The sequence below is a fragment of the Mchenga conophoros genome, linkage group LG11 (genome assembly GCF_057382185.1).
Source record: "Mchenga conophoros isolate Kocher_MC1m ecotype Shallow Benthic linkage group LG11, M_conophoros_male_GT1.1, whole genome shotgun sequence".
In the NCBI taxonomy this organism is placed as follows: domain Eukaryota; kingdom Metazoa; phylum Chordata; class Actinopteri; order Cichliformes; family Cichlidae; genus Mchenga; species Mchenga conophoros.
The window spans coordinates 34,661,719-34,676,036 of NC_140536.1; the positions used below are offsets into that span (position 1 = coordinate 34,661,719).

Sequence of the window (14,318 nt, forward strand, 5' to 3'; positions counted from 1 at the left end):
CTAAGCAACGCTGATGTCGTACCAGGAATATATTCCCCCCGTCCCCAGTGGCACAGCGGCATTTTCAATGACTTCTTTTCATTGGAAAGAAAATAAAGACACTCTGTCCTCTGCAATTCTATCCACCAGTATGAACACATCAGCCACTAATTGAGCTGTTAGTATTAGCAGAAACAAACAATTCTCTAATCATGATGATATGAGTCAATATCACCGAATGAGAGATGTGACAGATAGGAGCAGCAGGATCAAAAATCAGTTGCAGTGGGTGGATAATATATGCTGGGTTATTTTCTCCCCCATGCAAATGTGGTTGAACCATTTCTCCCAGAGGCGGTGCGTGACGTGTGTGAGCGCACAGCCTCGGCACTCCAATCTTTCAGCTTATTAATTTCATATTTACTCATTTATTTTTAAATGTGGTGAGTGATGGAAATGCGGCAGGCTCAAGCTCAGAGGTGCTTACATGGCAGATGGGTTTATAAGGGGAAGTGAGCCAGTGTCAGAGGCAGGGATTCAATTCAAAGTTGACAGATTAATTTTTTCATTTTTTAACTTTTATTATTCCCAGGAAGTCACATTTATGTATGGAAAGTAGATTAAGGATACATGTGTTGTGCTGTGCTCGGGACTCAATACAGAAGAAACATTTATCCAGTCTAGGATTTAGTGCCCTGCTCAAGAGCATACTGACAAAATCTTGGAGGTAGAGGAAAGTGTTTCTAATTCTGCACAAGCAAACAAAGCCTTACCTACATGCATCCTGGATAAACCATGAACAGAACACAACAGAGTTTAAATATGCAGTCAACCATCCGAAACAACAGACGGTGCACAGGAGAGGTGGAGAGCTGAGTATATGCAGGGTGGAGTTGGTGGAGATGAGTGTCGGCGGTGACTTGTTTAAGGAGGATAGCAGCAAGCGTGAAATGCAAGGTTTACAAGATGGTAAGCAAGGAGCTGAAAAGTGTTCAAACCAAAGCGTTTCAGAGGCAATCATATTTCTCAAAGATAGTATTGAACTGAAGCGACCTGTTTAATTTGGTTTGTGCAAAACTGCCAAAAACTTCAGTGGGCAACATTGTGAGTCAATTCCCGTAATTGGTTAAAATGACTTCATCTTTTAAAATAGCATGTTTACAATGTTGGTACCAAATCTGAGTTTAGTCCCCATAGCTAATTTTTCCTTCATGAGAGCTATATGGGGATGAATCATTTTCTTCTGATTTTTTTCCCCCCTAAAATTCATCCGTTTGGATATTGTTAAAGCCTAGAATTAGGAATGCGGCTGCTTTAACTGACGGAAGTGGGGGCAGAGGTAGCTCAGAAGATAAAGTGGTTGTGATCGGAAGGTCGGGGGCTTGAATCTACCGAACGGCTACTCTGAGGTACCTCTGAGCAAGGTATCGTGCCTACACGCTGCTCCCCGAGCGCTGCACTGGTGGCTGCCCACTGCTTCACTGGGTGAATGGGTTAAATACAGAGGAGTAATTTCCCTATGGGGACTAACACATACACACACACATTGGAAATGCTGACAGGCTGCTGTAGCTGATAGCTGCTTGCTAAATCTGATCTCTGCTAAGTCTGCGTCATCAAATTGGGCCATTTGTGCTGTTGGTACCTTTTGGTGGATTTCTGACAGAGTTATTTGATAGTACAACATGACTTCATGGCTTCCTGTGACGTCTAGACTGTCCAAAAAGTATGTGCTCTAGTTTTGGTCAGTGAAAGTCCCATATTTTACTTCCATAATGTGCTAGTTAGCACTATATCTTGATGCATGCTCAAAACATGCACGTTCCTGAAAATAATACATCAAAATGAACGGAATCAACTCTCTGGGACTACTTAGCACTAATTAGCAAATGTACAGATCTGTAAGTTTCACCTATGCCGTTTAAGCAACCTGCTAACTGCTCATTAGCATCAGCTGAAATGTTAGCACTCTGTTGTCTCGTCTAAAAATGGTCATTTATGGGTCCAAAAATAATTGCACATATTGAACGCGATGCTAACGATAAAGTTTCAAAACATGTAGTCCAAAAACAAATGAGGGATGTCGCACTACAAATACACTTTACACACAGTCTATGATCATATTGGGTTGTAACAATGACTGTGTTTTCTACAGTCATTGTGTTGTAATCACAATGAGTAGAAAGTAGATTTCTTTTTAGGTTACTAATCTAATTGAAAGCTGTAAATGTTTAGATATGTGTTTAAGAAGATGCATATTCACTACATAAAGTCTGCTATGTAATGGCATGACTTTGTATATCTTACACAGACGGTAACATTGCTTTCTGGGACAATCAAATATGTGTGAGGTTGCCTTTAGGTGGTTTGTAATGTGAATACTGTGTTTTGTTGTTGGAGTCAAAACTATTACTACAAAAGGTAAAAATGGATAAATAAATAAATAAATCTGTCTGTGTGTCCAGAGTTGTAAAAACCTGTCTTGCTATGCCACATGCTTTCAGACGCATGCCTCTGTCTCTAATCCTGGATTGCATTTTCCAACAAGCCGTCCAACCACATCATTATATTGGCTATTTGTGCTTATCATGGGCTTTTCTAAAATTACATAGGAGTGTTTCCACCGCAATAGTAAAAGGTCTGCCTGAGGTGGTAGGTGAGGTGAGGTAGTTATGGCACAAACACTGGGGTTTGACTCATATGTTGAACTATTTTTAATGTTTATTGGATGGCAATTTTTTCACTCTCTGTTTGGTTAAGGTTGGACACTGAAAGGAGCTGATTAGGAAAATATGATGGTTTTACAATGTTAAATACATGTTGGAAAGTTCACTTTTAAGGCACCACTATATTTGATCCAATCTCAGGGTGATAACACCAGCACATAAACAACTGTGGTTGATGATGTCGAGCAGGTCATCTAGTAAATCAGAAGGTTGGTGTTTTGATTCCACCAGCTCTTCCAGTCAGCATGTCAAAGGGGTGATGATATTGAAACCCAAATTGCCACTGATGCCAGCATTTTGAAGGGCGAGCAACACTAGAAAAATGCTATAAAACACCAGTCCCAGTAGGTCATCTGGGTCATATTCAGGGAAAGGACACATTAATCTTTTCTTGTCGTAGCCTCTTGCACTGATATGAGCAAATATTTAGTCTGAATGCACAATGAATGTTGCTGAGAAAAATTGGAAGGCATTACCATCCAATCGCCCAAACTACCTTAAGTAGATGCTAAGGAGGTGTATGATGCATACTTAAAAGGTAATTGAATGCATCTCAGTAAGTGGGATGCAGAGGTTGCTACTTCCAGGTTATTGACACTGTGATAATAGCATTTAAATAATCAAATTGAAATTTGCATATGTATTAACTTTTAAAAGATGCGACAGAGAGCGGCTCCAGCATTCCTGCATCCCCGTCCGTGAGGTGTTGCATGCTGTGATGATCTTGGCAAACGCTGAACATCACGGTTCGTGTTGCTTAGATCTCCTTCGGAGCCCTTTCCCGTTCGTCATCCAGGCTGTCATTTTTTGTGTGACTGGCAAACAGCTTCAGTCACATCTCTAACACATGGGCTGAACTCTTTTATGGGTCTGTGGATTGGCAGGACAGGAAAACACAGACAGATGCGATCAGATTTGTTGGTGTAAATATAAGTCTTTTAAGCCATATCTGGATCTTTTCCAGACATGGAACATGTGAAATGGGGGCTTCTGCCAGTTCCAAGTGATGAGTCAGTTAAATATGTGTGGCCAAGTGTGGAAGGTCAGCATCACAGGAACACTGTAAGTGGAACGGGTGTTTATTATTTACTCTGTTCCTCAGCTGAACGCTCTCATTTACGCATATTCAAACTGTTTACATCTTCACTATGAACTCTGCTGAACTCACTCACACACACACACACACACACACACACACACACACACACACACACACACACGCAGTCTATCACAGTTAGTTCCAATTGTTTCTTCCTTATTACTTGTGTTAATTGCATTTTCTTTATAACTGATATTCTGTTTCATCTGTGAGTTTGTCATTCTGAGGCTTCAGTCCATTCCTACGCCTTACTCATTACATGCTATTGCTCGCTCAGGACCTCTTTCTCGATTTAATTTGAATGCCTATAGAATAATTTTTTTGATATGTATAGTGCACTATGAGAATAAATGACAAGCAATATGCAATAAGTTTTAAGAGGTCAGCGAAATGGTGGCAATATAATCACATGCCGCCCGACCAGAAGGCAGATGTTTGAGTTCTGTCTGGGAGAGCTATTTTTACATGTTCAATTAACTTTGGCTTTTGACATATCTTCTTCTCTCACTCTTTTCTTGGCTTCAGGCTACAAAACTATTTGATTAGGTTCAGCAAAATATATTGTTTGTGATTAAAATATACCCATTCATAATGTCTGTGCAGTTCAGATTTCTCCCATTGCTGCAAACTTCTCTGAAATGTTCCTTCAGCAGTGAAGTGTCCCTTGACAGCAACTACACCAGCAGCACACATTTGCCTGCAGTCTCATCCTGTCTATCACAGACATTTAGGGACCTCATGAAGTATATCAGACGACAAGGCAAAATTTAACTAAAGGGAGACCCTGTGCATTACTCTCACACTTAAGGGTCCTCATCATGATGTGGGGAACAGAGAGTGTGAACAGTTTAACGTTTAAAAGTTTAACATTTTTACATCATTTTGCACTGTAATGAGTAAATGGCCAAATCCATTGAACTTGAGACGCAGCAGCAGAAAAGAAATTCTATAAGCTTCATTAAGTAGCTTTTGTAAAGGTTTATGCTATAATCTAGCAGTTATTAAAATAATTATCCACCAACTACATATAAAATATGGATCAAGGCGACATTACCCACCGGTTTTCTGGACTTTACATATTGAAGCCTCAAATATAGCTCAAAGTGACGATATTTAGATGAGAGGATATAGTGCTACGTTAACGCTTGTAAGCAGTAATCACAATATAAATAAAATACAAAAATGTAATACAACAAAATTTCAGCACACACCTCACATTAGGTCATAATATTTGCCAGATGATTCCATCAAAATGCTCCAAAAAAGCACCAGTCCAGTGGAATAAATAACATAAATAAATACGAAATAGAAAAAAAAAAATTTCAACACTTCACCTTTTTGAATTAAAATTTTGCTTCAAACATGTTTATTTCGGCTGTAAAGTGAAACATTTTAACATGGGAGTCTATGTGGACTGAGTTACTTTTGGTGCCACCCCAAGTGGCCACTGCAGGAACTGCAGTTTGTGACACTTGTGTATGGACTTCATGTACCAGCCCTGGAGGCTGCATCATGGATATGTTGGAAAACTTCCAACATCGTAAACTTTTAACTTCAGTCAGAATGTTTAATAAGTAAGAAATACACCATGACTCGATTAATTTTATGGGCCTTTTCCACAGTTTTTAATTTTAAATGGCTTCAGTTTTTCCCTCATCTGCCTGTAATGCTCAGAGGATCACTGCAAAACTCTGATATTAATAAGTAGTCATACTCATGCAGCACTAAGTTATGCTTAACCATGATCTGTCACGCACAGCAAATGGTGAGTAAATGATTTTGCATCTTCCTGTTATCCAGAGGACACAGCCATCATTCCCCATCCATACATCCATACATACATTCACGCCTTTCCTTTGTCTCATTCTCTGTGTTTAATGGCAGTCTCTATCTGACAGCTTTGTGCTTACACAATTTTCCAGAAAACCAATTTGTTGGTTGTCAGCCAGAAGCTCTTTTTTTTCTCATTATTTGTCACAAAGCGATTTGTTCCTGTTAGTTTAGGGCTCTTCTCTGTTGATATGTGCAAGAATTTTCTTCCAGGGTAAACAAAAAGATGGAGTGAAGTAATTGGCTGCCAGTTTGCATGTAAGGTTTACCAGATTCGTTGTCTGATCGACCACAGACTCCTTCAAAAAGGCCGGAATATTTGCAGTACAAAAACAACACCGACACTTGCATAGAGGAGTTATAAGGTGGCTAATTTACTCTCATCTACGCAAACAAAGCGATTCTCCTTGGCTAACATGATTTTAGGGCAGAGTAAACATCCTTACAACAGCAAGAGATTCAGAGAAACTCAGCACTGGGCATCATATTGCTTTGGGGACAGCATGATAAATAAAATTTGGTCTGATAAATAAATGTAGAGTCTCTGTATTTAAAGGCCTCTGGTTGAGATTATTAGCAGCTCACACAGTGATTAAGGCCAACTTAAGAAGTTGCCAGTGGCAGTGTTCACACTGCCTAATTGAAACCATTCCTTATTTACTCTTCTCAAATAAGGGGATCAGAGAGCAAGCAAAGTTGGTTTCATTTTCCACATATCTAGCACCTCATGAACCATGTGCACACACAGTAGCATCCCTCCGGGGAAAGGACAGGGTGTTCGTGTTGCACCAAAATGAAAAGGGAAGGAATGAAAAAGCAAAATCACAGATCACAGAAGGATTAATTCCATTTCTGAAGGCAGTCAGCAGTGGAGGAAAGCAGCGAGAGAGGAGGAGGGGAAAATACGTTTCGCCCATTTGCAATGGCGGCCTATTTCTTTGTGTTAATTCCTCCACGCCTTTTAACTTCTAAAGCTCCTGCATTGTGGCACAGTAGGACAGAGCGTGATTGAGAAATTTGGAGGAGTATTTTTAGCCGAAGCATTCTTTTTCCCTCGAGGAACAGCATGTGATTTTTTTCTCCCTTTCCTCGTCTTTTTCTTCATCATCATCTTCTTCTTCTACTTTAGCCGTTCCACAATGAATCTCTGGATTTGTACCCAGAAGGAAGAGTTGCGGTTTGGACTGAATCAGCTCTGTATCTACATCACAGGAGCTGCTGTCTGATTGGCACGAGCACGGTTGTTCCACAAATCCCTTGTGCCTCTGTTGCAAACCTGATGATATAGCGTAGCCAGCTTAAAGCACAACACATCATTGTTGTTATAGCATGCAGTGTCACATGCGTGAGCTTTAGATGACTTTGTCTGCAAAGTGCAAAGAGAGGGCAGCAATGGATCGCATGTAATTGGGATTACATTATAAAATTATTAAGAAAATACAATCATCCCACAATACATTTGAGCATATAATTAGATTATAGCTACACAAATAAGATTGCATAAGGATTTCATACTGTAAGCTCACAAAAAGCACATCCTGAAATATTGCATATATGTACCACAGTGCTGGTGTTATAAAAGTGTTTTGGGTTGGTGAAATAAATGCTGAATAAGCAGGCATTGCATTGTGTTGGTATTGAAAATGTTTTTTTGTTTTTTAATATCCAAAAGTACAAAAAAATATAGAAATCACATTAAACGTTTGAAGGGGTGATGTCATCCAGCAGCACCAGCTCTAATTGCTTTTGTTATTGTGATAACAAAATATATTTTTTATTCACACACATGCAGGAGGTATGTCATAATTCACTGCTTCACAAGCATTCACACAATAACAACACTGACTGTGTATGACAATGTGAGTGTCACGAGTTTAAATGCGCGGTGACTGACTGACTGACCCTAATCTGGCTCCTTGTGTCCTTGTGTTGAACTGTGAGAATATATAAGAAAAAAAATCCCTGCATCTTGAGCACAAGGAATTCAATACACAGAGAGAGGCTGGAGTATTGAATAGACTATTAGTGTTTGTGGATATTTTTAGCCTTTGCTCCTTTGATGTTCAGGAACATCAGAGCAGTTTCTACACATGAACTTTGGACAACAACGAGATAATCAGGTCAGGATATTTTCAATTGTTGTCGAGTCTTTCATGCAGCACGGAGCAGGAAGTCGTTCACTCAGAGGATATTCTCTGTGTAGTTTAGAGCGTGCTGGAGGCAGGACGTGACGGTCACACTGCAAGTAGGGAGCTGGCAGATTAAAGACTGGCTATGTCAGACTCAACTGTGATGGGCATGTTCTCACATGCACGTTTGTCTAGTGATGTCTTAAAAAGCTCAGAGCCGCATGATTACAAAAAAATAGAATGTGCATTGTATAGTTTGGGGTTTTCTGATGTTTTCAGTGAAAGTGACAGCCAGTCTCGCCCCCAGCGTTCCTGTAGCATGGACCAGATAACTTTAAAATGACAAAAAATAATAATAAAATTAAAAACAAAGTGTTAGCAAAAGGCTAATGAATAGGCAAGTTTAATCATTTGCTGATTTAGTAGTAATAATGCTAACTCCATATGGCTTTTGAACCCTGATTTATCACTCTTCTCTACACCTTCTTTGCCTCCTCTGATAACTCTTCTTGTTGTTAAAGTTTCCACAGTTACTCTACCATCTGCCACTTCAGCTACATGGGCAAGTTACCTATAGCTACTGGGGAAAACAAAAGCGCTATCCTTTTCCTGTTTTGGTAGTGCAGTCAAGCCTTAATTTTCCTGAGAGATTTCGCACACGGTGGCAGACAGAACCGCATAATGAAAGCAAGGTTTGCAGGGAGCCAGTCTAAATGCTGATTATGCCATTATTTCATAGCCACTACACTGTGCAATCAAACTTTACTTGATAAGTTAAGCAAAAAAGCACGCTGATTACCTCTCTAAAGATGATTCATTCTTTTCATGAACTGTACTGGGATCATTTGAAAGGCTTGTTAGCATTGCTGACTCTACCTGAGACCAAACACAAAAAAACAGCACTGCTGGCATCGTCAGTCAGGTGAACCCACACTCGCCCTCGCTCTGACCTCCCATTGAACTTTAGCAGACTGACTTTTCCCATGGATCTGAACCTTTCGTTCTGTGTAGTTTCATTGACTCTAATTAGCCAAAGTGACATTTCCCATGTCTTGTGACAGCTTGTAAAGACAACCAGACCTCCTCATCCTCCTTTTTTCGTCTCTTCCCTCCGCGGTCTCTCGTTCTGCACCCAGCTCTTTATCTTGGCTCGCTCCCACTCACCCCAGCTGTTTAGCCTGCAGTAAATGTTGCCCCATACAGCGTACTGCTGTGATCCGAGCCATCATCCATCCAGGCCCAGGCCCCATCTTTACGTCTTTATGACTTTCTTGTTATGTGGTCACTGCTGCTGTGACTCTCCATCATTCCTCTTCTTCATCCAGATATTAAGCTCTATTTTCTAATGCAATTACTTTCATTCCTGAACTAAACCACTCTCTCTTCCCACACTCATTACCATACATCCAAATTGGCAATGTTGTCTGACAGAAGCTGTGTGTGGCTTGTTGTATTACAGCTGGTTGCTCCCTGAGTGAAACCATTGACAGCTGCTGTCTGCTGCAGGTTTTTGTCCCTCGAGTGTATGTCTGGGGTCCTTGCTGGAAGAAAAATAATGCTGAGAAGGAGCTTTTAGCAGCAGCACTGGCCTTAACTTTCTTTTTTTAGAAGCTCAGTGATTGCTGCTCATTAATGTCGGGGCTCCATCCTCTCTTCTTGGACAGTTAAGTTGAGCTGAGAGCAACTCCGAGTGTCAGAACATAGAGGGCTGCTGTGATACAGAGCCATAGCAATCAGCTCTGACTGGATTTTGTTTAACTCACAGATTGTGGAGCTGGAGCAAAAAGCTAACTGCCAAGAAAATGGAAATGACTCTTAAATCAGTATCTGAAGACAATATCTGTTATGCTTTCTGGTATAATTGTCAATAGATTTGTAATTGTAGGCAGGTCTATCTGGACTAGAAACTTTGTACAGTGACGAAGAGCTCAAGTGAGAGAAAAAAGGGTGAATCAAAAGGAGCTAACAGCCGTGACAAAGGATGGTAATTTCTGTCATTAGGTTGTGTGACAGAAATGGTTCAAACTCCAAGAACTGCAGTGAGAAATATTTCTCAGTACCTCCATTAGTATATTTTTTAACCCCTTAAAGCCTCAACTGTAAAATAATTGCCATAAAAATGCAAAAAATGGAAAGTTTATTGCAGCGTCTGACAAATTTCTTTAAGAAATTAATTACATTTTAATTACTATGTTTGACTTTCAGTTTGTTACAGATTTTTTAATTGTTCAAAAGTGTATTGTGAAATTTATTTAGATTTTTCAAGAGAAAAAATTAGAGGAAGTAGAAGTCCCAAAACCTCAAAAAACTGTATGGATTAAATATGATAGCCCAGGCGTTAAGGGGTAAACGCCCTTGTGACCTTAGACATTTCTTTGTTCTCTACACACTGAGCTGCATGAAGGCTAGAATAAGTGTTACAAGTGTGCATGTCATAGTTGATGAAGAAAATGGACCTAAATGAATGCACAGGCAGAATGGGTGAGGTTAAAACATGCTGCTATACTTTGTATGCCGGGATCCAGAAAAATAAACAGGTGTGCAACAGTGAGTCAGCGATGGGTGAGTGTGACGAAAGAAAGAGCAAGAGCAGGTGATTCATAATGGAGGAAAGTCTGAGGACATTGAGTAGAAAGGTAGAGAAGAGCCAAATATGGAAAGGTTGAAAAAGGCCAAGAGACTAAATGGGGGGAAAGGAAAGCATCTGTCACTGTGACAGTCAGTGTCAAAAAGTTGCTATTGCAAGTCTTTCTGTTAATGGCTTAAAATTAATCATTGCCTCAAAAATGTACATATACCTTGTGTTACGATCAGTCGATGAGGGAAATCTGATTTTGTGTAATTTCAAATTGCATTCTGTGTAAATTCCTGTGTGAAAATGTGCACTAAAAGGATTTGTGAACAAATAAGTAAATTTAATTTACTTCATACTAGAGGAAATTTAGTTCATCTTTGTCGTTTTTGCCAGGAGAAAAACCCACTCTTGCAACAGCAGTGATTGCTTTGGAGAGTCTGTAATTTGTTCAGAGTAAACAGAAGAATGGCTGAATTATGAACATAGGCAGTGGTGGCTGACAGGAAAACACAGAAAACTTAAATGAACACAAATACTCCTGATTGCTTTGTTTGACAAACAAATGACACTTAACCTTCATGAGAACTTTTCTGCAGCTATCACTAAGCTGTAAGCTCTCACATTAAACCTGTTCCACATGCAAACATCTTTCTCTAACACACTTCTTCCCCACTTCTTTTCTCAGGTGGGACCTCCACTCTGCGCCTCTCATCAGTGCGAGAGCTGCCAGGTCAGCTGCAGGAGCTTTACCAGCAGGGTTTCATTCTGGCTGCTGTTCATCCATTCATCCATCCCTGTGGTCCAGAGTCTAACAGCCCACAGTACCAGCTCTACAGGGCCATACTGGTCCGATTAAATGACGGGTAAGAGAGTCATTTAAATGTGTAACTGGCTGAGCTAAGACTATTGTTACATAGGAGAGAGTTCAAATATTAATTCCTACTCAACCAACATACAGTTTTCTTCATGTCCCGAAAAGATGGCACACTTTTGCAAATACAGATATTTGAAAGAGGATGTAAAAAAGTAAACATATTTCAATATTTTAATGTTTACTACTTTAAAGTTTTCTGAAGTAAAGCAAAATACTGAAAAAAAGGTTTTGGGGGGCGTTTTTTGGACAAGAATCGGCCTACCATTAAACTGAGGGCTCTTATTAAAAGTATTTTACCAAACAAAGACTGGGGTCTGGCCCCGAGGCAATCATCTTTCATGGGCCTTAGACATCTTAGCCACACTTGTGGGAATAAGACCTTTGTTTGCACAAAATGATGAAGCCATTATAGTCACTTAAGAAAGCCTGTTAAGATTACTAATGTACCTTAATTGGTGTCATTATGCAGAAAAACACTTAGTGGGAATCAGGTTTTGATTCATCTTCTGCAAAAATGGTAGCTTGGCTTGTTGGTGGCAGACATCGGGGTCTACATAATGGTTATGTTTACGGCTATTGTGTTATAGTTCAGAAATTACTTCTTTTTTTGGAATGCATAATAGTAAAAAGATTTTCATCATTGTAATCTGAAAACACACTGTGGAGGCTCATATTCATTGTACAACCTTCCAGTGTTGCTATATTGACAGCACAGCATCACAACATCTGTTTGCGGCTCTGCAAGCTGTCACATGGGATTTTTCAGCACTCAAGCCAAAACTGGCTGCATGGCCCAAAGTCACCACTGCCCCCTACATCTGCCCTCCAGCCCCGTGCCTGAGCCCCGCCTTTTTTTTCCTGATAACTGTGGGTGTGGGCGCACATTTCAGTTGAGGCAGGACGCCAGGGAGCTGGTCCAATGGTGGTTGAAGGACATAAAGGAGCAGTGAATGACAGCACGGGGTGATGGTTACTTTCGGACCGGTCCGATTTCTTCTTAATATCGCTTGTCCTGTAAATAGAAGAACACAGAGTTTTGACTGGATTTGATGGCCCCAAGGGTCATGAAATGTGATCAGTTTATTCAGGACCACAAACTGTGAAGTCAGTTAAAATAAAAACATGACAATCCAAAAGACAAAATCTATGAAGAGAATGTTTTTTTCCTTTTTCTGGCAGCAGTGACATGCAGACAGGTTGAAGCCCCAGTGGCTGCTGTGTCTGGCTCTGAAGCCCAGCTAAGAATTCAGGCCTGTTTACCAAAAACTGTCCACTGGCTGCAGGGCATGAACGTGTGTGAGTGTGTACGGGTTGACAGACAGCACTTGATCCTTTCGCCTGTTTTTTGGATTGTTTGTTGAGCCCCATTGACTTGCTGTCTTTACATTTGCGTCTCTACTAAAGTGTCTTGATATTAATGTATGTGCGTGACACTCGGGATAAAGATGACTCTCTGATCTACCTGAGCTGCATCAAATTCAGAAAAATCAAATTCCTCACAGCTTAAAGGAACATTACATCCAAAATCAAATTATGCACTTTACGTCCTGCAGTACTATTTATCTTGATTATTTGGATATGAGTTATCCAGGTTGTAGAAGTCTCTGCCTTTCCCAGGAATGCAATAGAGCTGCGCACATCTTGCAAGTACTGGGTTGGACCCCCTTTTGCCTTCAGGCCTACCTTATTTCTTTGTGGCATAGATTCAATAAGGTGCTGGAAGGATTCCTCTGACATTTTGGTCCAAATTCACATGATAGCAACACACGGCTGCTGTATATCTGTTGGCTGCATCCATCAGCGTAACTTTGTGCTGAACATTGAGGGGGGGAGGGGTCAAGATCGCAGTCATAACCCCCCTGGAAATTACACCCTGGCTGCACTTCCAGGATGCAAATCTACTGGTCCATCACACCTCAAAGGTCCTACTGCATTGACATCTGGTGACTGTGGAGGTCAAGTGAGTACAGTCAACCCATCATCAAGAAACCAATTTAATATGATCTGAGCCTTGTCTCCATTTTACCTCGTGTTGAAAGTGTGGACTTTAAACTACAGTATTACCAGTTTTTATTCCTAACAGTGCAGGTTTTATTGACAATGTGTTGCGTAACACACAAAAATAGATTGCAGCCAACAAAATAACCATGTTTGCCATGTTTACACCTTACTGTGAATAACACAGAAATTGGTGGATTCCAGATGGTGGATTCAAACACAGGACCTTCTTCCTGTGAGGCAACAATGCTAACCACTGTGCAAATCAATCTGAGAAACTGAAGAAGTAGTTGCTAAAAAAGCTATCATGTTCAGATCATTTATTATTTCCTGTTTGTTTTAAAGCAGTTACACTCTAAATCCCTCATAAATACTTCAGCTCATCCCTGCATGATGGTGCCACTAAAGAGCTCCATTGTGTCTCCTGTGGCTGCTTGTGAGTCACAGTTGTCATGCAGACCTGGGTCTCACACAGATGGAGCAGAAAAGACAGTTGGAGGCATTTGAGATATAATCTAGTTGTCACATTGTTTTTAATTCCTGTGTCACACGAAACAATGTAAATATATAAAAAGCACCAAAGTTCAGAGAAAAAAATTAGCTAAATTTGGAGTGAGCTGTTCCTTTAAACCACATTCCTAAAGACTGACAAACTGTTCCTGCAGATCTTTACTTGCTGAGCAAAAATGCAACACCACAATCACTAATCTACAGTGACATTTCAGTCATTTAGCAACTCTTTCACCCACAGCGACAATGCAATAACTGCAGAAAACCAATACCCAATATTACAAGCAACCAAGAATAAGGAGTGTAATAATAAGAGCTGCTGTGCCCCAACAGTTGCTCCACAACCACAGAGTGATCATATAAGAAAAACTATAAAACTAAAGGGAGGCTTACTCTGACAGGAATACTGATGTTCAAAGAAATAAATATTTGAAAACAGAAACAGGCATGCAACCAGGAAGGTGACAAAGTTTCAATAAAACAACATGAAATGAAACTTTGTTTATCCTTATGGAAAATAAAACAGAAAGAAAATAAACAAGCAAACTAAGCATTGCACAAAACAGAACAAAAGATAAATAATGCAGCTCAAAAAAAG

The 14,318-nt window shown here is 40.2% G+C and overlaps 1 protein-coding gene across 1 annotated transcript in view; it reads left to right on the forward strand.

Moving 5' to 3' along the window:
- rftn1b (raftlin, lipid raft linker 1b) overlaps window positions 1-14,318 on the forward strand; it is a 129,066-nt gene that overhangs the window by 49,403 nt on the left and 65,345 nt on the right. The window contains exon 3 of the mRNA XM_085292604.1: window positions 11,024-11,201. Within this exon, the coding sequence (XP_085148730.1) occupies window positions 11,024-11,201 (178 nt within the window). The remainder of the gene's footprint in view (window positions 1-11,023; window positions 11,202-14,318) is intronic.